This window comes from Chelmon rostratus, chromosome 9 (genome assembly GCF_017976325.1).
Source record: "Chelmon rostratus isolate fCheRos1 chromosome 9, fCheRos1.pri, whole genome shotgun sequence".
In the NCBI taxonomy this organism is placed as follows: domain Eukaryota; kingdom Metazoa; phylum Chordata; class Actinopteri; order Chaetodontiformes; family Chaetodontidae; genus Chelmon; species Chelmon rostratus.
In genome coordinates this window covers 13,221,653-13,248,209 of record NC_055666.1, presented here as the reverse complement: position 1 = coordinate 13,248,209, position 26,557 = coordinate 13,221,653, and the positions used below count along the sequence as shown (strand labels likewise).

At 41.2% G+C, this 26,557-nt stretch overlaps 2 protein-coding genes across 2 annotated transcripts; one reads left to right on the top strand and one right to left on the bottom strand.

Moving 5' to 3' along the window:
* Window positions 1-362: 362 nt before the first annotated feature.
* On the bottom strand, window positions 363-2,182 carry adra2db (adrenergic, alpha-2D-, receptor b). The gene has a single exon (XM_041944297.1). It carries the CDS (start codon window positions 1,817-1,819, stop codon window positions 548-550), a length of 1,272 nt encoding a protein of 423 aa, XP_041800231.1. The 5' UTR covers window positions 1,820-2,182; the 3' UTR covers window positions 363-547.
* A 16,362-nt stretch (window positions 2,183-18,544) lies between these two features.
* Window positions 18,545-26,518, top strand: simc1 (SUMO interacting motifs containing 1). Its single transcript, XM_041944165.1, has 10 exons — window positions 18,545-19,086; window positions 20,626-21,834; window positions 21,983-22,230; window positions 22,382-22,451; window positions 22,693-22,853; window positions 23,273-23,365; window positions 23,473-23,604; window positions 24,731-24,887; window positions 25,184-25,268; window positions 26,115-26,518. The coding sequence occupies exons 1-10, from the start codon at window positions 18,934-18,936 to the stop codon at window positions 26,324-26,326; spliced, it is 2,520 nt and encodes an 839-aa protein (XP_041800099.1). The 5' UTR covers window positions 18,545-18,933; the 3' UTR covers window positions 26,327-26,518.
* The last annotated feature ends 39 nt before the right edge of the window (window positions 26,519-26,557 follow it).

Here is a 26,557-nt window from a genome sequence, read left to right as displayed (position 1 = left end):
GCCTTCCTGCTCATCCCCAGGCTCATATCTTATAGATGGTGGAGATTAATCTCTATTTATCTCAACACAAAACACCCACTGTGAGCCAGCTGCCAGCGCTGGAATCCGGCTGCATTCATGACTTCAGGTTTCCTCTGAAGTCGCTCTTTACTGCTCGCTGCAGCATAAAAGATTGATCCAGTGCAGAGATTTCTTATTCAAAGGTACAGGTTTGCTGGACATATTATACAGTGACCTATATTTTACAACGTGCATATTCCCAAAATGGCATAAATATATCTAATAGAAAATAACTGACCATCTTTGATGCTTGCGTCATGTTTTCAAGACTGAAGTACTACAGATATTTGTCTTTTGTTTGCTAAACTTTACATTTTATTCACAGACTTTTCACAGAACACTGGGACTTTTTTCATTATGATAATAGTTACATTAAAATGATCTAGGGGAGACAGTCAACCAAGAAGAATGAGCTCTAACAGTGTAATTCAATCCAAGCATTGTTTGTCGTCCAAAAACACATTTGTTCCAGGAACCCTTTCTGTGTTTATGTGCGTTTTGAAGTTCTGCATATGATTTTCTTGAAGGATTTCCTGAAATCCCTGTTGAAAATAGTGTATATTATGGGGTTCACGGAACTGTTGCAGTAGCCAATCCAAAAGAAAAGGTTGAAAAGTGCGCCAGGGATGTAGCAGCTGTCTCTGCAGATAGCGTGCAGGGTGTAAGTAAAGAAGAACGGGAACCAGCAAAGCACAAACACCCCCATCACTACCGCAAGCACGAAGGTGAAGCGTTTCTCCCGCATCTGGGCCACTTTGGTTTTGTTCGCCGCGGCCAGCTGCTGTCGCCCAGCTGGGTTCTTCTGCTCCGGGTAGAGCTGTAACGCCCGGGCCGAAGCCCAGGACAGACGGCAGTTCTGAGGAGGGCAGCAGTCTGACCCCTCCACCTTTCTCCGCTTGGTGAAGCGATGATTGCGGGGTTTAGTATCCGACGGACAGCAGCTCTCCTCCAAGTCGATGTCGTCCAGCTCCCCTTGCCTCTGCTGGTGGCTGCCGGAGCTCTGGCTGCTGGGGCTCTCCATCTCGAACCGGTCCTTCCTGACGAAACAGGTCTCGGACTGAGAGGGCTGCCTCTCCAGGCCGTTCTTGGCCACGAACACGGTGGAGGAGCGCTGCTTAGCTACCTTGTAGATCTTACAGTAAACCAGAATCATGATGAGACCCGGGGCGAAGAAGGACACCAGGCAGGAGGAGAGGATGTACCAGGTCTCATCGTTCAGCAGGCACTCCCGTTCATCATGTTTGGTCATGAGGAGAGGAGGGAAGGAGATGACAGCGGAGATTACCCACACCACAGCGATCATGGACTTGATGCGCTTTGGTGTCCGCTTCAGGTTGTAGCTGACCGCCTTTGTCACGGACCAGTAGCGGTCCAGGCTGATGGCGCACAGGTGCACGATGGACGAGGTGCAGAACAACACGTCCAGAGCCAGATAGAAGGCGCACCAAGTACTCCCAAAGTACCAGTAGCCCATGACCTCATTGGCGAGGGAGAAAGGGATGACCAGCGTGGCCACCAGGATGTCCGCTGAGGCCAGAGACACCAGGAAAAGGTTCTGGGGCGCACGGAGAGCACGGCTGGTCAGCACCGCTACAATCACTAACACGTTTCCGACAATGGTCACCGAAATAATGACAGTAACCACGAGGATGATGAGCGCAGTGGCAACCTCCGTGTGTGGCAAGGCAAGCGGTGCGTCCGTGGTGTTCTCATCGCTGGAAACGTTTTCCACAAACAGATTTAACTGCGTTAAATCCATTCTGGCTCCAATTTGTCCTCTCGTGTCATGTTTGTTGTTTTGCACCCGTTTCCTTTCCAAAAGAGCGAGGACTGGGTGCGCTGAGCTGCCTTCCTCTAAGTCATGGAGACACGTTGCGCGTAACGCTCCTGGTCAGCACAGACGGAGCGTAGCCCACATAAGACACAGTGCCTGCAGATAAGTATCTCCTCAGATAGCAAACCCTTCATCACAGGTCCTCCCAGTAGCCCCTGAGGGCATGTGGAGTTCTGAAAACGAGAAGAACGCAGTCCACAAACACAGTCGTTCCTCTGCTGTCACATCGCCGTGCGTAATGCTGCTTCTGCGTTTTGGAGAACAGCATCGCCTCGGAGACGCACGGGAGATGCACACTGCTGGTGGAATGAATGCCCATACAGGAGGGAGATGACATCACTCAGAGGACCAGCCCATCTCTAAACTTAAGGGGGGGGGGGCGCTGGGGGCTGGAGTGTGTGTGTGTACGTGTGTGAGAGAGAGAGAGAGACAGAGAACATTGTTTAGATAGTTGGATGTGAGATTTCTCTGAAAATGGAAGTATTTGTCTTCAGGCGAGCCAATGGGCTTGTTGTGTTTGATTTCATACACTCTCACTTTGTTATTTTCTGTCTTTTAATATTTAACTTCTCCCTGCATTACATGTCTCAGCATGCAGAGAGTGGAAAAACACTAGCAGTGTTGTGTTGCTGAACAAAACGTACCACTGTAGCTTTCCAGTGTAATCTTTTTAAATGGTACTGACACCACCACGACAGGGATGTTCAGGGTGACATGACCATCAAGAGCCATTGATGGCTATGGAGGAAAAAGCACGGCAGGAGGTTCCTCTGAACTTTAGCAGCCCTGCAGGGCTGCCAATTAGGAGGTCATAGTGTTCAAAGTAAAAAGGCTTTCATGCAACTAAACACACTGACTGATGAAATTTGTGAAATTTAGTGGTGTACATTTTTCATGCTCCACCCCTCTGATGGAGGCCTTGACTTGTTTTTATACACCCTCACTCTTTTCCATCATTCCCACAGTGTATTCTGGGATTGATCTGTGCAGGCACTTGGAGGTAACCACCATACCTGTTGCTGAGAGTCTTGCATCTCTTTGCCCTGGAGGTCTTGTTATATAACATGTATGCAGCAGAGTAAGGCAGCCAGTCGTGCAGCCAGAGGATATTTACCAGTCAGGAGTGATACAAAAAGATGCACGCACACACACGGGCAGTCAGGGGTCATTGTGAAATAAAACTATGAAATAGAATTGAGCTGCCGAGCAGACTGTAGCTCTGCTCACCAGATGCACTTCACTAATTTAGGATTAAAAACAAAATCTATTTGTAAAGTAAATAGCATCTGCTGGAAGCCTGTCAGTATGGGATTTGCAGTCCGGCTAAAGCTGCTCAATGGTTGCCAACGCTAATGTCAGTGTATGTGTGCGTATCTGCGTTCATCCTTAAAAAGTGAGGTGTCTGGAGGCTCGGCAAGAACATCCTTTGGTGGCTGCAGTGAGACGAAACACAGAAGTAGATTTGGAGGAGGATGTGGAGGAGGATTTCAGAGAGCCTATCTCGCTTGCCTCTCCGCTCCCTCCCTCTCTCGCTGTGATCTCACTCCCCAGGATGAACATAAAAAAACAGTGAAGATCATCTAAAGGGTGACTGTCACCATACATCAGTGGTCTGTAGACATTCCCTTAAGGGTCTACCTGCTGCATAAAAAAAAAAAAAGCCCCAAAACACTGACCTCAATAACCGGCATCCTCCAACAAAAACATGCTCTTTATACAAGCAGAAAAACTAAGCATTTTGTTGTGTCTGACTACAAAACCTGAAGGGGATCCAAGAAATTACACACAATTATAATTATTACAAACGACCTGTCCTGTTATGCAATCCTTTGATGGAAGATGCAATTACACAATTTTCCTCTGTTTTATTGCTTTAACATTAAAGAGACATTAACAAATGTTTGGATTTGTTCCAAAGCGGACGATAGAGCAGACAAGGCCAAAAAAATATATATGTTTATAAATAAAAGTGATATATGGATTTGCACTGTATGACTGAAAATCATTCAACTTTTACTGTGATAAAGCCAAAAATTATGCAACAGTTCTGATTTTTTCTGATTGCAGGTGTTGACAAAATCTAATCAAAACAACCACAAAATCTTTTGTCTGGTTCGTGCGCTGACTTTACTTTCTCCAGAGAACTTTGCAGACAGACAATTGTTCAAGGGAGAAGCAAACTGTCTCCACAATACTGTTGTCCTCTCTAATACAAAATTTGATAAGAGCAGGATTTGCAGTTACATAATGCGTTTTTCTAAATGTCTATGAAGCTGAAAGTCACTTCACAAACTTTTCAATATGCTTTGCATGATGAAGTCATGCACCTGCAACAGGCACACACACCTGCACACGTTCTTGCATTTCATATACATAACAAAAATGCACATTCGTATATGTGCCACATGCAAAAACACACATGCAAATATCCGTACCCAGTGTATTTGTGTGCACATTTACTCTTTATTATACTGTATATCTTTCCATAAGCTGTTCAAGTCATTTCATCATTATCACAGAAACAATATTTTGTGATTTCAGGAAAACTTAATGTGAACAATAATTACGTATGTTCCTTCGAGTCTTACATACTTTCTATTCAGAGTGAGACAACAATACCCAGCATCCTGTCACTTTGGATCCAGCTTCCTGTTATGATGCAGTCATCACACCTAATGAGAGCTGGATGTACGTGCCCGTCCAGAGGTCGCCTGCCTCCGTGTGGCTGATGGTTTTCCCACAAATTAAGAAACTGCACCAAACAAATTTCTCATCAACCAATTATTTGAACAGTTGCGAGCAGAAAGCCATCACTGAACGAGCAAAACTCATCAGCTGTTCAGTGTGTTACACGACATCGTTGTGACACACTGGAGACCCGTGTGACGCAGATGCCAGATTCATTTACTGTCACATTTGAAAATATTAGAGGCTCTGAGAAGCCACGGGAGCACTGGGAGCAGCACGAGCGTTTACCAAGTCACCCAAATGGCTTTAATCCCGTCAAAACATCAATCATTAGATATGCACCCTGATTTGATAACATGTCCCACTGCCAGCAGGTAATGTTTTGAGTAATGTGGTTTTAGTGATAATTGCTGCCCCCAGAAATGACTCATTAGCTTAGCAGTGATTATTAATACGCTCGCTGAACACCATTTCGCTGCCAAATCAACGTGCTTATTATAAGCTCCACAAACACTTTTTCTCTTCTGCTTTTTAGCTCACCTCAAAAAGTGTCAAAGTGTGTCGTATAGGCTCGGGCTCGCAGGAGACTAATAGGAGACGTTCTGATTAGCCTTTATGAGCAGAGGCCTTCTAAAAAATCTGGTATGCTGACTTACGATGATGCCGATAACACTGTTTATTGGCCACACAAGACGGTGCAGATAAAAAGAAAAGATCCCTGAGAGGGCAGCTGCAGACAGAAGCGACTGACGGCTGTGTTTCTCTCGCTGCCTCAATCCTCTTACCTTCCTGTTTTCTTCTAAGGAGGCTGTTTAGGCTGTGAGCAGAGCCCACTGCTGCATTATGTAACGTTCCAGGAATAAATGGCCTGAGGTGGTGTGTGAAAACCTCACCTCAGGTTGCAGATGATTTCTTATAATAGACAGTTGCTTCAGGGAATTCAGCCTGCAGTAATCCAGCCTGGTTACTCAAATACTGCATATGCATAATTGTTTGCGTGCTGTGTGTCATTGGCTCTTGTTGATGTGTAAACTTGTAGGAGATAGCGTACAAGGGAGTGGGAGAGGACTCTTTGTGTGTGTGTGTGCGTGTGTGTGTGTCACAGCCACACTCTGATTCACATGTTCTTTTTTCAGAGATCACACATCTTTCCGCATCTCCCACCTTCTTCCAGTGTTGCTATTGCTGTCAGTAGACTTGGCAGGTCTGGATAAATACATCACTGCTGACCTTTGTTGTGTCCCAAACAAACAAGATTTCCCTTGGATTCTTCCACAGCTTTGGACAAAACAGCCCTGGAATTTAAAAGCGTGACCGGATTAATGAAGGCTTGAAGGTCACACATGTTAGCCCACTCCCTGATAGTTTCACCTTGAATATTAAAAGATGTCAGCTGCAGTTTGGGATGACTTTTTACCAGGGAAGTTTTTAAGACTCAAAGGGCAATAAACACATCACAGCCAATGGTTTAAATTGGACATTTTAAAACAATTCCTGCTGAAGTATTTCAACAATTTGAAATACTTCAGCAGGAATGATGTCATTTCTGTAGATCATTACAGCCTTGGACATGTTTAAACTAGAGCGGATCAAATAGTCTCATCCGCTGCTCCCTGAACGAGAACGAGATAACGGGCTTTGTCGTTGATGAAGAGCTGAAATGGTTGTGCATCCATTCAGCAGAGGAAGGTGCTTCTAAAATTTGCTTCCAAGACCCCAGAGAATAAGCCTCCCGGAGAAGCACTCGAGCGAATTAGATGCTAATTAGATGCTAATTTTGCAGTTTATACATTTGTAGCTGAAAAAAGTAGCTGATATTGAGGGTGTTTTTTGGGGAGCTGCCTTGTCAACTGGTGGTTGTGGCTTAGAAATAAGAAAGATGGTTGAGAAATAAGACGCAACAAGTGTGGGCCCTGAGCTGACACGCCTTTTTTGTGTGAAGTAGTGGAATCAATGCAATTTGCTGTAAGGTATGGCCCTGCATCGGTCTTCCTTTAGACTGAACAAGCGGAGCAGTGACTCAGAACTCACCAATCACTCACAAGACACTATGATTTGGTTATTGTAATTAGCTACTAATTAACGAATGTGAGTTATCAGGTGACGTAGATCAGAGGGAACACACTGAATGTTTTATTAATGTGATTTTGTTTATTTAAGCAGCTATTCTGAGATCTACAGATTGTGAGATCCGACTCACCAGAGAGTAAAGGGACCACCAAAAGACAAGATAAGATAAGTAACATAACTTTGTTAATGTCCACCTGGGGAAATTCGGATGTTACAGGCAGCAGGTAATAGCAATTGAAAGAAAATAGTAATGGAATAGAGAAATACAAAATACAAAATGCTAGAGCAAAAAGCTGACTATATATGTACATTTTTACAAAGAGTAAAACAAAATACTAAATATACTATTGGATATATTACTAGATATTTGAATATTCTATATAATATATATCTACATAGAAAATTGCACTTGGGTAGAAATTGCACATGGTGGATGAAGTGACTACAGCAATGATGGATGTCAGCTTGGCTAACATCCTCCTCTCACCTTCATCTTCAGTGGTGTCCAGAGGATAGTCCAGGACAGAGTCGGCTCTCCTGACCAGTTTGTTCAGTCTCTTTGTTGAAAAGACATATTTCTATTGGTCACGTGAGCAGCATGGATGTCAGGATGGCAGTGTCCCTCTGTGGGTCCATCAATTTGGTCCAAACTGAAATATCTCCACAACTATGACCCAATACATGACAAGAGTATGTTGTGCTTTGTGTTTATTGCTAATTAGCTCATGTTAGCATGCTGAAGTAAGATGCTGAACATGGTAAATATTGTACCTAAACATCAGCATGTTCATACTGTCATTGTGAGCATGTTGGCATGTTGGTTGCACCTCTGTGCACAGAGCTTCCAGCGTGGCTGAAGACTTGTAGTGTGGCTCTGTGATACAGAGAAAAGCTGTTGAATCCCACAATGGGCCACAGTCTCTCCTTTCCTTGAGTGTCATCTGTGAAAATAAAGCAATTTACCCTGAAACTGTTCTTGCTAACTCTTATCTTCACAACTTGCTGCCTTTCTTCTCACGCTGCTGTGTGTACGCCCCAGCACTTCAAAGTGAACTGTTAGTATTCAGCGTTCAAGGTATCCCTCTGCATCCAGCCACCAGGCCAAGTGCTCATTAGAGCATTCATTCTGATTTTGACTTTGGACTCGTTCCCTGTTATTCTTGCCTCAGCCTGCAGAGTTCAGTTGTGCCTTTTTATTATCACAGAAAACATCTCTGTTTATTAACCATGAGCGTTTGTGTTGGCTCACAATGCTGCTCTCTCCCAGGTACTGCACAGTATTTATGGTAATAAAATACTGGAGAAAGGAAAAGAGGACCATTTCTGTTTTTTTTAGCTTCATTGATTCACTTTTTTTCCTATTAGTTAAAACTCAGTTTCAATATATTACACTATTACATACGGAAAACATCTTCCATAAAAAGCTTTATATTTATATTTATCTTTGACCAGTATTCATCTGAGGCATCCAATGAATCAACTACATCAACGACAAGAGAACAAGATGAAGCTTCAGCCCTGAGAGAGGCACCGTGGCACATTGCACATGACACACTTTTCTGATTCCTGAGGTGTTTACAAAACAGCAGATGCCAAAGTATCTTTCCAGTCTTCAGACATAGCATCCAGCAGTTCGTAGCTACAGTATGTAGCTGTCCAGCGAAGGATTTTGTTGTGACACTCATCAGCGTCTGAGGTCACAGATTGCAGAGTGAGTCATCGGGCTCTGGTCCACCATCAGCCTCCTCTGTCTCTGGACCTGGCACGCTCTGCCAGTCAAATGAACCTCGTTAAGGTTTGCAGCTATAGGGGGGTGAAAAAAAAAACCCCAAGTGACTGACACAGTCCTGAATTTGAATGTAACGTGAAGCGTGACGTGTGGCAGGCATGTTCTAAACAGCTCAGGAGCATGACATGGATGTGGACAGCCGAACAGAAATGTGAGGAGGTGGTTGTTGGATACTTTTCAGACGTGTCCTTGTGTCACCCATCGCTGAGTAACTTTGTCAGAGCTGTTTCTCTTGCTGTCTCTGTCACATTGTTGTGGTGACAGCGGACACCTGTTGCTTCTGTAAGCTGTTGTTCTACCTCTACCTTCCTCTACCTCCACCCCGCTCTCCCTCCCTCTCACGTTGCATTGCAATGAGAGGCAACTCTCTGCCCTGACCATCTGGTGTTTCTTCTTTTTTTGGGATGCTCGCTCCTTTCGCTTGCCATGCGTCTCTGCGGCAATGAACCTGTAGGTCTAGCGCTCATGTTCCTTTCTCCGTAATCACACGAGACCACAGGAATGCACAGCCCACCAGCACCCGTGTCCAATAACTGCTGTGACTCTGACAAAACAAGCCTGACCATTATCATCCCATGTGAAGAAAATGGATTTTACACTCTGATTAGAAGCACAAGTTTATGAGTCATGAGTACATCCATCTACATGATTTTATTCATTTTATACTACAATCCAGAGGGAAACGCTGACAGACGTGGTTACTAATCACTTTTCATATTAAGATTTTACATTAAGAAAAAAACGATGATTAGCTTCTATAATACAATGCACCGTTCAGAATAAACCAGTGGTTCCCTTGTGACCACTGACAGTATTATAAGCAGACAGAGCATCTGGGTCTGGGAGAGAAAGTGACTTAAATCTGCATTATTTCTAATCCACAGGCTGCAAAAACAAGTCCAGTTGTATGTTCAAGTTCAAGTTTGTGCTATTCATTTGTACAGCGCATCAAACATGCAAGCATGAGGACATATATGTCCAGATGCTGAAATGAAGCAAGGTTAAAATAGTTTAAGCATAATTTTAAAGCCAAGGCATTAGATAAAAACAGGTTAAACACAATGAAAAGCCAGAGGATAAAAGTGGATCTTAAGGTTAAAAACATCTCAGCCTGTAGGAGGATCTGAGGGGTCTGTATGAAAGCTTATGAGAAAAACACCCTCATTCTCAACTGATTTACTTCATCAGTAGACATTTTCCTAATGAGTTTTTGATCTCAGTCACTAGTTTCAAGTATTCTACAGTATGATGTCCCATGTAGAGTAGAACAGAGGATAAAGCAGGGCAGGCTTCAGGGCCTTGTGATTCAACAAATCACTACCAAGGTGTGTCCTCGAGTTCTCAGTCAGATCCAATCAGGATAGAGGCGTGGCAATGCATATCCTCCCCCAGCTCCACCCTCTCGTCCAGATATGGTCATGTCCAGCTCCAACAAACCAAGATGGCGACAGCCGTTGTACCAAACTCAAGGCTTCAAAACAGTAGCCCGCAAAGCAGCGGGTGACGTCATGGTGGGTGCACACTTGCTTGTGACCACAAAAATATCCCAACAACTCCTAAGAAGGTAATCACTGTATTAATGCTACTTATTATTACTTATTGCTACACATTGACGCACCAATATTAACAGTATTAGTTAGCAGCATTTATTATCATCAATGACACAGGGGGGGATCATTTTTCTGTGGAAAACACACTTTTACTTTGACACTTTTTATTTAGCTGATTGTATTACAATAATACAGGGACCTCTTCTACCATGATGACCATGATAACAAATGGTTGTAAATACCTATAATTCTTACACTTATTTATGTGACCTTTTGACATGCTGACAAAACTACTCATGTTTTTTAAAGCAAGCTGATGATGCATGGAACGGGGTAAACTCTATCTGTCCATAGTCCATCAGCAGTTAAGGCCATTTGCTGAGCTAATCAGATAAATATCTGGGCTTACTGTTTTCAAAACAACTCAACTTGACCACAGCATACCTTCGTGAGGAAGCTCAAGCTCCACCTCCGAGTCGCCGCCTGTGGCTGCCTCCACCAAGCATGACTGGCTGGAAAGAGATCACAAGAGAATCAAGCTTTTCTTGGCAACACCCACCCTACTCTGCCTCTGACTGGATGCCTTCGTTGGTTGGGTTGGTTAGCATGTCGGGAAATGAATTGAAATGAGACAGCGGAGACTAGAACCAACTATTAGTTGTAATTGTCACAACATGGTCAAATTATGCTACATTATGGCACTTGTGGCATAACTGGTTGTACAAAATTATCGTACAAATAATTCCTACAATAATTGGTGTATATTTTATTGCTCTTTGCAGAGAGTGTTAGATTAATCGAGCAGTCAGTCTCAAGGTTAATTACACACTTAAATGCAAAGTGGAGAACGAGAAGAGACGGTGGATTTTCCCCCAGAAGATTTTCTCTCCAATTCTTCCTTTAAATGTTCGTCATTCTCTGCTAAATGTGATAAGACAGCAGATGTGACCTCTGACCTGCTGCAGCCGAGTGTGTTGGCTGACTCCTGTATCGGTGTCACAGGCTGCCTGGACTGGCTGGCTGTCTTCATGCTGCTGGATGAATCTACTGCTGTGTTTACCTTTTCTGCTCAGGCGTGTTGTTGAACAATCGCATTTTTTGAACCCTATTTCCCAGAAAAAAAAAAACCTTTACACTCCAATTGTTTATCACAGTTATTTTACATTCTTCTGTGAAACAAAGTATGCTTTTCTATGTACGTACGTTTTATGCCGTGAGGCATGAACTCAGTTCTTTGACTGACTCTGCTCTTTCAGAATGTCTGGAACTTTAAGATAAGACTTCTTTATGGGTTATGTTTGTTTTTCCTGCAATACTCATAATGGATAACAACAGCCCCCATCATGCTTTGCTACCTGTCTCAGGTGAGTGTCCTCATGGGCCTCCATGTCAGACAGCCCAAAGCAAAGGACAACAGAAAATAAGATTTGTTTCCTTCTGTGTTATTTGTGTTCAGGCACCACTCTCATATATGTTTGGTAAATATGAGTATGTAGCCAGGAGAGGATTAGCTTAGCTTAGCACAAAGACTGGAAACAGGGGGAAACAGCTAGCCTGGCTCTGTCTAATGATTACAAGATCTGCCACCCAGGATCTCTGCAGCTCACTAATTAACATAATATATCTCTGCTGATGTGTGCTCAGACTCTCGAACACAGTTTCTGCCAGGAAAAGTGTAAGTTGTTGGGTGTTATGGCTCACCCTCTGCACTGTGGGTGCGATAGATGATTCATTTGATTTGATATCCAGCTGTGATGCTTCAGAACTTATTCTGGATGAAATGAACCGCAAGTGGTTAACTAATGTTTCTCATTATTAAAAAAAAACAAAAAAAAACTTTGAGATGAATTCAACCTCATGTAGCTCATTTCCTCCCCCACTCAAACAAAAATCAGTTGCTTAGATATTATCTTAACCAACAGACCACAGCATTATAAATGTGGTGGTGTTTTTCCTCTTGACTTCAGCGACCGCGGCTCGATAGAAGATAGAGCGAAGATCTAAACCATGTATCACTGTCAAAAGGAATTTCAAACTCTTCTCTGAGCAAGCAGTTTTGCTGGACTTATAAAACTGTGATGCTGGGTTTGCCGTGACTGGGTCAAACTTGAAAGCATTTAATTCCACTGCAGACAAGCGTGTGCCTTTTGAGAGACTCACAGTGATAAACAGGAACAGTCCTTGGTTCTGCGCTGTAGAGACGCTGCCTGGCACAAAACGCAAAGGAGTAAATCACCTGCTGATTGTCAATATTGTCATTGACGGCGTAACAGAAGGCTCACCGTTCTCAGTGCCAAATCATCATTTCACGTCTCTGCACTTTCTGAAAGTGAAGGAAAGCCACTTAAATCATTATCACATATTATATTTCATCCTTACCTGGTGAGATTCAAGGTTCAACCATTATCTCAACTGGAAAGAGTTCTGTGGATGTGATGCTTTCACTTCACACTTATTTATTTCTTCAGGTTATATACTTGAAAACGCTGGATCTCCTCCCTCTGGCTCTAATCACAGTGCACCTGTTGGGCAAACACTTGGCACTCAGATCTTTTCACCGAAGCATTTAACACATCTTGAAGTGTTTAATGCTCTTAGCTGTATTAATCCTATAAAGTCCACAGGGGCCGATCAGTTAGCGACAAGGCTGTTATTGTTAGCAGCTCCATTTTTAGTTGAATGCTTGAATTTTTAATCTGACTGGAAACAGAAAGCATTCTTGCTTTATGGAAGGCAGCCTACATCCTGCCATTGCTTAAAGGGGGTCAGTCAAATGAGGTTAATAATTATTACTGACCAATTTCCAAACTTTCATGTCGAGCTAAAGTGTTAGAGAAACTCCTAAATGAGCAGGTGAGAACATTTTACCCCAAGACTCCATTTTAAAATCTTATCAATCAGGTTTTAGACCAGGTCATAGTGCTTATCTAATGTTTTCAACTCCAGCATCACTTAACATAAGACTGTGTTGATGTTGTTTGACAATTTACGATCATATCCATACATTTTGTGCAATATTACATATTTCCTTTACATTTTGTGAAATATTACATATCATTTATACATTTTATTATATATTTTATTCTTGTGCAATAGTATTAAATTGGCACGAGGCAATGCTCGAGCCACTAATCTCTCGCGTTTTTTCTTCTTATTTTTCATCTTCCACCAGAATTTCAGTGCGCAACTAGTCCCACAGCTTTGAGAAAACCCTCACAAACTATATATCAAAACTTGTGGCTCGATCGGGAATGGTGTACTATGCACTTATGACAGGATTCGTTAGAAATTCGCAAAGTTATTCGCAAAAAAATGCGAAAAATTTCCCATAAGAAATGAATGGGAAATTTTCTCAAATTTCAACCTTTTTCAAGCCTCGCCATACTTTCTCCAAGAGACTTCATCCAAACTTTAAAACGTAGATAATTTTGTCGGCTTTTTGATATTTCTTATGGTTTTCGATCCCTGACCATCTGAAGACCATAAAGTTTCTCAAAAAATGCTCAGAATTTCTGCCCCTAGAGTGGGTGATGTCATCAGCTAGAGTGCGAGAGGCAGTGAGAAATCGTCTGAATTTTTTTTTTAATTGCCATAAACTCAAAACGGTGAATAGGAGACACATAATTTTTGGATCCTTTTGTAGACAAACGTCTCTTCTCGCCTCTGATAATTTTAAAGGGTTAGCCCCCACCAAATTTAAATAAAGAGGGATCTTGCACCAGCTGCCCTGCTCTGCTGCTCCATGTAAGCCAATAGGTGTGCTCCAACACACCTGATTCAAATGCTCAGCTCGTTACTGGGCTCTGCTGAGGCCTGATAACGAGCCATTCATTTGAATCAGGTGTGTTGGAGCAGGGATACATCTAAAACATGCAGGGCAGTGGTACTCCAGGACCAGGCTTGAGAAACAGTGGTATAGATAACACCAGCAGCCCCCTCGTGCCACAGTCAAAATTTTGGCGGCGCCGGAATTGTCTAGTTATTATTTTTAATCTGAAGTTTTTTTTCCCACAGCTATTGGGGCAATAAATACTTTTGACATATTTTTTAATATATTTTTTCTACATATTTTTTCTTTTATAAAGTCAAATTTCATTTTGCTTGTATAATATGTACATATGTATATTCTACTTCTTATTCTGTATTTTTTTTTCAAAATGTTCTCTATCTTTGCTGCTATTTTTCTTCCCACTGCTTTCACATGCTGCTGTAATGCCCACATTTCCCCGGCTGGAGATAAATAAAGTTTTATCTTATCTTATCTCATCTTATCTTATTTTATCGTATCAATACTATTGATTCTATTGGATTTGATGAAAAAAACATGTGATCGGTTTAGAAATTATCTTAGTGGTAGAACAAAAGCTTTTTGGCAGGGACTCCATCCTCTAATGTTCATCCAGCTCATTGTTCTTTATGAGTTTGAGTGAATGACTTGTCATCACTACCTGCTAAAGTTCTACATATCACCACCTGCATTACCGGAGGAGACTGTAGAAAACAAACTCATCAAGTAAGCCTGGTGGTTGTGCTTCCTATAAACATTACAGCCAACCTTTTTGGAGGTTTAAATATTTAAATGGGAGGTCAGTGGAAGAGAAAGGTAAAACTGGGGTGAATCCCCAGGAAAAAACAGGAGGGTTGACTGCTCTGACACAAGCTGTTGTGACCGATGTCAGTTTTATGAGTGCTAATGAAAGTGTGTCACAGGGTTCTATTCTTGGGCCCCTTTTATTCACAATTTATATTAGTGAATCAGGTGAAAAAGTTCAAACAGTACAATTAATCTGTACATGGCCAACACCATTCTATAATAATTTACAACAGCACCCTCTGTTGCCCAGGCAGTTCAAAATTAGCATTTTGATTCCTGTACCGTACAGGAAACTGAGCTTTATTACTGTTACGCCCAGATAAAACAAATGCATGTTGTTCTTTAGAAAACATACTTATAATGCCACTGAAATGAATATTACTACTCTTAATGGGACTCCATTTGAAAGAGTATGTTATTATAAATATCTTGGTTTCTGGCTGGATGACAAGCATTTTTATAGAAACAAGACTCGTATTAGTGAAAATTGCAGAAAGCAAATTGTCCAGCGAACCTTTTTACCTTGTATGGAAAGTGGTGATGTAATTTACATCCATTCTTTTACCTCCACTCTGAAACCCCCAGATGCAGTCTCTCATTCTGCCCTTAGGATAAGAACTGAACCTGCTTATAGACCACATTGATGTTTACTTAATGAGAAAGTTGTGTGGAGGTCATTAGCAGTCAGAGGAGAATGGCACTGCATTCTGTTGATCTATAAAGTACGTCTTGGCAAACTACTGGAGTGTCTCTCATGTTGCCTTAACTACAAATCAAGTTTGCACTGCACGAGGTCCCGAGGCTATTTGGTTGCAGAGGATCACCATGTCAATACTGAGTTTGGGTAACTGCCTCTAAAATATCCAGCACACAAATGGAACTACCTGCAGAAACTCTTAAAACGAGACAAGCTGATCCCTTTTATTCAATGTAGATCTCTCTTGATAGACTCAGAGCAGTGTGAATGTGTCCGTTTCATTTATTGCTCATTTTGCAGGGGCAGAGCAATATACATGTATTGTACCAGAGGTAACAGAAAGCTAATTGTCTGTGTCTTTTGAGTACCTCTATTGTATTATATGTATTGCAACTTTTACATGTAGTATATTTTCTACATGTTGTTATCAGGGAGCCATTGCAAAACAGAACTCGCTCTCAGTGGCGTTCCCCGGTTGAATAAAGATTAGATATATTTGTTTCATCCATACAAGCACCAGTGTGTAATTATAACAGTTCGGGGGGTTGTGTGCAGGACTGTTTCGTGGTCTGGCACAGTAACTTCAATGAGGTTACCAGCATTAATGGGAGACAAAAGTTACAATCCCATTGTAATCATTATAATAATCCCACACATAACCCTGCACCACAGGTCCGTTTTTATTTCCAAGTTAGTTCAGAAAAGGTAGCTGCACATATAGACTGCAGCAGCAGTCACACAGTAGTTGTTACGATATTTAGTTGACCAATTGAATTCCAGATCATGAATTTTGATTTCACAGTCTGCTTTGATAAGAGAGACTTGCATAGTTTTCTGTTTTCAGTCCAATCCTCTTCACAGATCCCCTCGAACATGTCCATCTAAAGCCAGCTGGCCTCATAGCAAACATCACTGGATCCCAATGCAACTAACTACTAATGAGTACAGACATGCTTTTGATCACCTTTTGAATCAGGGAACTGCATGCTCTGTTGCTGATAAAGTATTTCATCCTTAATCTGTGTCCATGTATGGGCAGTGCAGTGTTCTGAGCTTCACCTGGGGATTTCAAACATCTCCGGAGCTCTCCCTCTCTGTCTCATTGAACTTGGACCACCTTTTCCATCTGAATTAAGTTTGACGTTGTGGCAATATTTGTGTTCTTGGAACTAATGAACTGAATACAATAACATAGGCTGACAGACAATAATGATTTGGCGTTAACCACTGTTCTGTGTCTGACATTATTACCCGTATAATAATTTGCTACTTTTATTAGACGTTTAGAGATAACCGGTCTGCTGCGTGGCCTGTTTTCAAACTGCAGCAAAATGTATACACCAGAATTTATAGCATTATGACACCCTGAGCACAAAAGACACTGGAGGGAACAGACTTAAACACTTATATACACACACACACACACATGCACACACACATTATTTATTTCTCTCTGTAACCATCCTAATAAAGTCTTCATATTGCTGAATAGGTGTCAGGAGATTGTGTATATCTGGTTATGATGACTCATCCTGCCTGATATTCCTCACATGGTGTAATGGTTGGAGGCATCTGAGGTTAATACCGCCTGTCATCCAATTACGTGAAAATGCAGTATGAAAATTTACATTTATTAGAAAAACAAGCACAACTTATATTATTTGTTATATTAGATCCATTCCCCTGTTCGCAATATAAACAAAATAAAAACAAAATACATTTTTTTGCAGAGATATTGTGCTTAACAGAATGACATTATGAACAAGGGAAGCTGACAAGAGTTCAGTGTGTGTTTTCTCCGGCCTAAGCGTGTTTATCACAATTACAGTTTTCTTATCAACTAAACACACAAGTGCATGTGTGTGTCACAGCTCCCCATCAAGAGGAAGCAGCTTTTAATGATGGCATGCATCATAGAAAACACCCGAAGCTCTCATCTATAACAGGAAAGCACGCTGTAAAATAGCATGTAGCACAGGGTTTAATGTGTCATCTGTGGATGGCTAATACATTGCATCTGTTTCCTGCAGCCTACTCGACCCCGCCACTGTGTTTATATCATTATAACACAAGGGTTTGGATGACACTCTTGTTTTTTTCTTTTTTTTTCCCGGTGGGTGCACAGAGTAGCATCCCCGAGGATCAGAGAAGTAAGAGGAAAACGGAGTAAGCGATAGGGCTGCAGTGTATGTTTGGATGACATGTCTCACTTCATATCATCACAGAGGACCAGCAGACAGGCCCTTTGCAAACAAGAAAAAACAAGGAAAATACATTTGCCAGTCTGTGCTCAAAAGGTGAATAAGACCAAATAAAAACGGATGTGATCTTAAGTCAGGTCTTACTCTGAGCTATAAGTAGTTCTGTTCACAGTTCACCTTTAGGGAAATTTATATGCAGAATATACAGATGTTCGATTTTTGCAAACCATCCTGTGTATGCGGAGTGTCTGACAAATTTCTAAATGCTTTTGCGCAACATGAGTGCGCCCCAGTGGTGATATGTGAGACTACACAATGTTACAAAAGTCACTGTCGATAGGGGGAGCTGATGCCTATGTATTATAACAAATCTGGCCTTGTATGAAACGCATCTGGCATTTCAGTGGCTTAATGTGGTCGACTTGACTTGAAATAGTGAGACACTTCACTAATTCAGTAACTACAGTGACTGGTATGACTCTATGGCTCTAGCAAATAAAAACCTGTGTTTGTTCTCTTCAAGTCACAAGTTTAATTGTTTCTGCAACTAAACTGCCAAGTAAAAAAACAGTATTTTTTAAGTACAGTGTGCATTAAGGAGATCATTTTAAGTTTTCCATGTTTAATCATTGTGGCTGCTTTTTTGACTCATTTTTTTCACTAATACAAAGACTTTAATCAATGATATATCAATTTGTCAGAATTTCTGTTAAAATTTCTAAATGCTGTGTCAGTGAAAGGGCTTTCAGTCGGCTTTTTCTTTCATATTAGACATTCTGACTTGTGAAGGGGTAGGGGGACAGTGTTACTGAAACACATGATTGAATCTGGAATGGAATGTATTTCAGGGTTCAATATATTAGTAATGAGTAAAAAAAGACGAGTAAAAAACAAATGGTTAGGCTCCTTTTTAGTGAGATGTTTGGTTTTATTAGGGAAATGATGGCAGATTGAACCCTCACACTCCTGTACAGTAGGTGGCGACACTTGCAACCGTATGGCTGTTTGTGATGCGCCGTACTACAGAAGAAACATGACAACAAAAACCAGGAAGCGTCACATTTCAGAGGTGCGACTTCGACAGTTGGAGCTAACACATGGGCGTCCTGTCACTGGACTTTGTTTTCAAGTGTAGGTTTGAGCCAGCCCGCTGGTTCACTCGCGCGTCCCGTGAATCATGGAAAACAGGATCAAACTGAAAAGCACCGGCAGCGTCAGGGGAACAACAAGGATCTTAACAAGGAAATACCAATAAGCCACTTTTATCCTGTGTTTTTCCACAAAACATGACTGGGAATCGTGCATCACTGTTGGCCCTTCATTCTGTAGGACTGTGGCGACTGTTATGGGTCTGCTTTGGATGATGCTCTAGTAAGCCGAGCCGGTCAAAATTACCAAACATTCGCTGCTGAGGTGTCTGTCTCGTTTGATGTTGAATGGGTGAGGGAAAATGGAGGATGTGATTATCCTGAGCTCCAGCAGTGATCAAGACGACTCTGATGTAGAAATAGTCGGCTGCTTCAGTAACGTTGTGACCTATGCTGACCCCCTGCCCCTCTCAGAGTTGCGAGTAAACGTCGACTCCGTCATGAACGTCCCATCGGTAAGATAACAAACTATCCCTCTGAAGCTGTGAAAGCTAGAGCCTTATATAATGAATTTGATACGGCATTTATTTAAATTTTGCTTATAATTGCCTTTTACTTGTATTTATTAATCTTTCTCGTCTTTTGTGTTGCAGTTTGATCTGTGTGTGCTCCACCTCGAGCATACATTGCCTTGTTGTTGTTGCAGTTGTAATGTCAGTTCTAGTTTGTAAATAAAGTTAAAATAAAAATACTTGACCGTTTGTCAACAGACTAGCGTGAACTGTCACAACATGTCGCAGGTTTAAGCTAACTAAAACTGAGAAAAAGGAACAAAACCGCTTTATGTCATAGGTAAGTAGCGAGTTAAACTTCAGATTTCGTCATTGGGTGAGAGTAAGTTAATTCACCGTATTAGAGCCATATTATATATATTAGCTAGCGTGTACTTTTTCTGTTACGCTATAATCTGATGACAGCTATGTTGCCTAGAAGCTGTTAACATTTTATGCCTTTACATACCCTGGATAACATAAATCAATAAGTTAACAATTTGTTAATAATGTGTTCATTAGTTATTACGTATGTAAATCCATATATTTTCTAGTTTGTGCTGATAACTGTACTTTAAAGAAATATACATTTTAGCTAACATTAGCTAGGATAACATAACATTTTTCTTATCTTCAAATGTTGCCACACAGTGCACGGTTTATTATTCATAATATTTTGTGTATCTTGCTATGTTTCTAAGGGTGGAAAAAAATGACATTTTCGTCACCTTGTCGATGTGGTACCTGAATCTTAGGTCTGAAATTAGGATAACACCTACCACCAACCTGTCTTATCAGATGGGGAGGTCAGCCTGGCAGTGGTTTTGGGGCTATTTCTTGGGTTTTGGCTGGCCTCAATGCTAGTGGTGTGATTGGGTTCCCTGGCATCAACATAGTCCTTTCGTCAGTCAGAGTCAGTGGGTCATACCCCACCCCCGTTCTTGCTGGATTTAGGTGGACAACGTTGGCCTAAATCCTGGCTGGAGTGGATGCTCTCTGTCTGGCACTGGTGCTGTGCCAGTAAGAAACATCATTAGGGAAAGCTAGATCCAGTGGCATTAGGATACATCCAGGGCAGCGTGACTACTTATATTGTCATTACCCTACCCTAGCACAAAAATAGTGGGTTTTAATAAGTATATCAAAGCCACTAACAATACGAGCATTGAATCCAGGATTGACAACTTTCTATACTTTTAATTGCAATATTCACAAAGTAGAACCATATAAATTATGGAAAAAGTGCAGATTCGATTTTCTACATTTATCAAAATTTCACATGCATACCATGTTACAGCTTCAGTAGTTCTTACTGTAATACAGAATGTCAACATACAATATTCTAATGTAATGTATAATTATATTCCTTTCAATAGACAAGGAGAAGCATGTTTATACTGGCATATGTTTTGGACTTTGGCTTTCCATGTCTTTGTTTTTGAGAAAACCTGAAGACCACAGCATTTATGGACACATTTTTCTGTTTATTTTCCCTTTTTCTAGCCTTACATTAACCTCTCAGATCCAAGATGGAGTTTTCCAGAGCTGAAGCTGCGGAAAAGGCTAAATTCCACTGCTTTGACAGTGGCAGGCTTGACTGAAAGCGACACAGCAAATCGGACAGAACTGAAGACAGAGAAATTGCTAGAAGATACAGGAAATACATATAAAACACAAACTTCAAACAAACAAGACTTTAACTTGGAGAAGAGCTCTTCAAGAGACCCACGTGTTTTTGCACTACAGCAGGACAATGGCAACCTAAAGCCAAAACGGAGCCGTTCTGATTCCCAAACACAACACCAAAAACAGACTGATGAAGCACATCATCACACACCAACAGTAGAATTAAGACGGTTACCTTTTCTTGAAACTCATGTCACAGAACTTAAAACATTAAGGTGTTCTGTCTACTTAACCAAAGATTGTACACAAATGTCACTGCAACCCAGGGAACTAGACAAACAACAAGTGAACAGTGATGGATTCACAAGCACACAGTTAAATGCGAAAACATGTCTGCATCTCCAGAGCCCAGCTGACTCTCCCTGCTCAGATGAAAGAAGCTCAGTTGCAACCTCAGGGGAGCACATCACTCGTGTCAAGATGGATGGCTTTTGCTCATCCATGCTCATCCCCTCTCCAACATCCCTGTCTTCATGTCAGGATAAAGCACAAGGTGTCTTCCAAAAAGAAGTCCACTGCTCCAGCCTGGGACAACTGGAATTAGACCAAGCAGACTCGAGACAAAGTGGTCTCCCCAATCACTCACCCCCTGACGCTCCTGCCACGGGGACGAACACTTCTGAGCCTTTTGACGTGGACTCTCTGTCTCACACACGTCCCGCATCTCACAACATTATGAGACAAGTTGACCCAACACCCACATCTGATCTTAAACCAGCTGAGTGGCAATCGGAGGTGGTTAAGGCTGATGAGACCTCAAACAGTTCAGACCACTCGCACTGTGGCGTCCCTAGTGAATCTCCTTTGTCAGTACCTAAAACTGAGGACATGGATGATGGATCTTGTACCGGGACGTATGGAGGAGATCTCGGACTTGACAGTCAAGTGTCTTTTCTTTGGCAAGACGGGAGAGATGGAGAGGAGAGCAGATTTGATGTGGACTTCAGGTTGGCCAGTAGAGAGGACAGGCATTTTGTGTGCCCAGTTACACTCAGGAAAATAATGTCCGGACCAGCTCAAGCTCTGGTGAGTGACACTTCTCCAGATGTTTGCTGTAGATTTTTGCATTTGTTTATTTGCCCTCATTAAACACTGAACATGATTATTTGCTGTTGAATGGACAGTTTTTCTTTCCTTTTTTATGTTTTGTTTTGTTTGTGTTTTTGTTTTTTAGATTGATAAGGAAGATAAAGGTTTTGGAACTCCAGAGGAGCTATGCCATCAGAGCCTGAGACTGGTTTACAGCACCATAGATGTGAACTACCCAGAGGGCACTCTGGAGCTCTTGTCTGACCTAATACAGCCTGGTTACTATCTTCCCAGAGATATCACCCTCCACCTGCTGAGTGGCATTCTGCTGGACCCACAGTGTCCTTATCACCTGTGTGTACAGGCGTTCAATCTGTTGATAAGGACACAGAGGTGAGGGAACCAGAGAAATAAGAGTTAATAGTAATGTATTATTTTTAGCCTTTCCTATTTAATTCCTAAACTGTCCTTAACATCCTCTCCTCCATCTTGTCTCACGTCTATCCCTCTGAATTCAGAGATTAAAGCTGCTTTCTGTTTGCAGACACCACATGGCTGATAAAACCACAGTTCCATGGGACTGGGAGTTGTTAACCTCAGTCATGACCAATCAGGTACCGCACCAGGCAGCAAAATGTGTGGATACACAGTAAAGCTGGGTGATATATCAATATATGGTACCGTTAATGTTGTTCAAAAAAAACATTTTGAATGGAAATTTAGTTGATATATAAAAAAAGTAAGCTCCAAAATCTTGTTGCACTGTTGATGAAAATATTCAGACATTTGTTTTATTCACAGCCACTCTGTCATTTAACTGACATGTCTCTACCTCTGCACCACTCGCTGCTGTAGGACCATACAAAACGACATCGGTGTGAGGTTGTGCGCATGCTCCTGGAATACGTTGTGCAGACTTTGGAGGATGACTTCCAGGCCAAACGGTCTGCCTCTGCGCTCCACCACTCCATCGCCAAGGCAACACTGTCATGTGATCAGCAGTTACCTCGCGTCAGGTGAGTTTGGTATACAGGGGCCTGTATCTTAGAGCAAGATTAGAAATAAGTAATACACTTTTTTGTTGAAACAGCTTGTAAGCCGCTTAATTGTGTTGTACTATACGTAAATGTTTCTCATTCTTGGTCTAGACTCATTTATATAATTGGAGTGGACAAAATATTAGCAACTCCTCTCAGTTTGCTGTATCTAGCTGATCATTCCTACACACAGTCTTTTATACAGCAACAGAGACCTGTTTTTTTTCAGATTACCAGTTATTAGATGTCCTGAACCTAGATAATTAAAACAGACCACCCAAAATTTAAACTTGCTTTGTGATACAGACCACATTACGACATCTGTCACAAAATATTACAAATAACTCCAGGGTGAACACGTTATTGTACATGTATTCTTTTGTTTCCTTGTTTTCCAGAGATGTCATCAAGTGGCTCTTTTCTGCCATTATGAAATCAACAGAGCACAGAGAGAGTAATGAAGCTGCCAAAGAGAGAGATGAACAAATCAGGTTAATTACGAAGAAAAAAAATCAACCTTTTTTTTTTTTATAACCAATTCTTAACTTGAGCAGAGGGGAACAACTGGAATGTAACATTCGTCCCTTTGTCCCTGCAGAATGGTGTCCATCCTTCAGAGGATGCTGTCTTTGGCTGTGGAGGTGGGCTGCTCTCCAGCTCTAAACTCAGCCAAGCTGTCCCAGGAGCTTTTCCATATGGTCCTTGGCAACATACATCTCCGGGCACACAGGTGAGGAGGAGATATGAGACAGGTGAAAGTGGGCAAGAGAAGTTAAGGCACCAGTGTGTAGGATTTAGTGGTGAGGTTGCAATTTGCAACAGAACACTCCTGGCCCTTCCTGTCCAAGTGTGCAGGAGAACCTACGGTTGCCGCGACACTTGTGAAAGGTTCTCTCTAGAACAAGTCCTTGGTTTGTCCTTTTTGGGCTACTGTAGAAACGTGGCTGGAAAACATGAGGGACTCCCTCTGTAGATAGATGGTGCTCATTCTAGGGTAACGAAAACACAACACTTCTTATTTTCATGTGATTATACACAAACAAAAAAGTTTGTCATATTGCCATATTTTGCCAATGTACCCCCTAAATCTTACACTGGACCTTGAAGTGTGAGAGGGAGAAAGGAGTTTTTTAATATAATGTACAAAACCTACTTACGTTTTCCTATGCAATGTACCCATGGACTAATAGACCTTTTGATTAAGTTGTTTATTTTAATTGGTATATTTGATAAACAATTTACAAAGTAATAAAATTTGTCTTCAAATGATGTAGTGTTAAACAATTTGTAAAATAAGTTAAAATATCAAATATTTGGCAAACAGTAGTCATAATTGTTTCTTTAAATGATAAATGCATTTTAAATGGAGTCACAAAAGCTCTGAAATTGTACTTTTTCAAGATTCAATCACTGACAGGTTTTTCATCTTATTGCATTGAAAAATAATTTCTCCCGTTTTAATGTGGACCTCCACAAATTTTATATTTTTAAATGTCTTAGTGTCTTTAAATTGAAGAGTTTTTTTTTTTAAATGTAAGTGTGCATGAAACCGAAACTGAAGGCATTAAACCAGGCAAATGAATTGAGAAGTGTATATCATAAAAAGGCACATTAATAAATGGAGTAACAAAAAATGTAAATATTATATTGTTGATCTTTTTTAATTTCATGATTGTATTTATCTTTTAAAGAAAGGATATTGAAATTGATTTTCATTCATGTAATATGTTTTACAAATTCAGTGAAGTTATTATGATTAACCACAGAAAAAATGTATATAATAATTCCAATGGCACAACCTGCCTTTCCCCCTGGTTTTCCAAGCTGTCATTGACTAATGTGTTTCTGACACCCAGGATGTTGTTGCTTGAGAGCCTGCAGAGCAATCTGCTGAGATGTAAGCTGTTGGAACATCTGTTGGACTATGCATGCCCGCAGAAAATCCCTCTGCCCATGTCGCTCAGTCTTCTGCTTCACTTTATGAAGAACTGCACTCTGGAACCAGACCCTATGGTGAATATCACTCTTGTGTCCTGTTGTCATCTTTACCTTATCGGCCAAGCTTTGCTCTTCACATGTATATGTTATGTGCGTTTGTGATTTGGAACGGATTGATTCATTTATCAGAAAAAGACAAGATTATGGAATTAAAGTTTAAAGTGACTACCCCCTTTCTTTTAAATTCCCCATCAAGAATTTAGGATAGTTTTCCGTGGTGATATCTTTGATTTATTTTTTGGAAATGTAATTTTTTTTGGAAAAGCAACAAGCAACTGTTGATTCAACTGATCCATGACTGTATTCTCCAGGATGGTACTGAAAGGTGGCAGAAGTGGGAAGAGTTGGTTCATCTCCTCTGGATGTTGCTGCTCAGCTACAACAAAGCAATGAAAGGTGGGATGTTGGTAAATGCTAGTTTACTGTGCTGCATTTGCAGCTATAATCATGAAATGGCTCCCTATAAATTCAGTGTAATTAAAGAGAGCATTGTCTCAGAACAATGAAGCAAAGGCTCATTATACACAACATTAACAGATGTGTTGTTATTCAACAAATATAATAAAATGTGGTGAGTCTGGTGATCCTATCAGAATCAAAACCAAGGTCATGAGAAAGCCGGCATTCCAGTGCCCTGCTGCCAGGAAGCAGGCAGTGCTTGGAGCCAGAGGGAAACCTCAGACACCAGTGAATGTGCAAGATGTGGTGCGATGCCATACAGGATCGTACTGAACTGTTTCATTGGAATCATTTTTGCACAGTAGAGAAAGAAAAAAGGTGGAGCTGAAATTTCTGCTTTGATTAAAAGGACTTTGACTCTCCTGATCACCCAATGTCTGTCATCTCTTGTAACTTTTGTGGGTGTATTCTACTTAATAATTTTCTTAATGTTACACTATATGCCATATTTGTGCTGTAGGAAACATAATAGTTGCAAACTTCATATTCTACATCCCTATGCCTGGTCTCTTTTATGTGTTAATGTGTTTTTTTTGTATTGCCATTAAATTTAAAGCAGATTTCTTATAGTCTATGTCATTTCAACACGGATTTCAATCCTAAATATTATCTCCCCTGTGGAATACCTCTAAGACTTAGGTTATATTAACTCTTTTATACCTGATATAGCATATGAATATTATAATACAGAATATTAAAACATTTCAATAATCATTTAAATTGCTTTACTTGACTCAAAGCCCTCTTTGGTTACTCCTAACTTCTTTCATCTGTTACACCCAGGCTATCTGTGTAGCTCAGTCACTGAACAAAGAGGCAGAGCTGGCAAATTGGTCTATAAGCGGGACGATATGCTATCCAAGCCCACCGTTTGTGAAGCTGTGGAGGCCTTCCTGTGCAGATCTCAGGCTGATCTCGGCCAACCCTTACCCCTCCATGTGGAAGAGTCCCTCACTTATCTACAGGATCACCTACTGGATGTCTGCCAGTGTTGAATTAGAAAAAAAAATCAAAAAAGCTTTGTTCTTGGATGAATACTAACACATTGTATTAATTGAATATTTTATGTGATAGTTCGACTATTATTTGTACAATTTTTGTATTTAGAATAAGGCTGAGCCTTGTTCTCATAAAGTTGTAAAATGTATTAACAGCTGGCTTCTTTTAATAAATTGTATTGTCTTTCAGCAGAGATTCATGAGTTTTCTTTCAGCATAGTGTTGGAT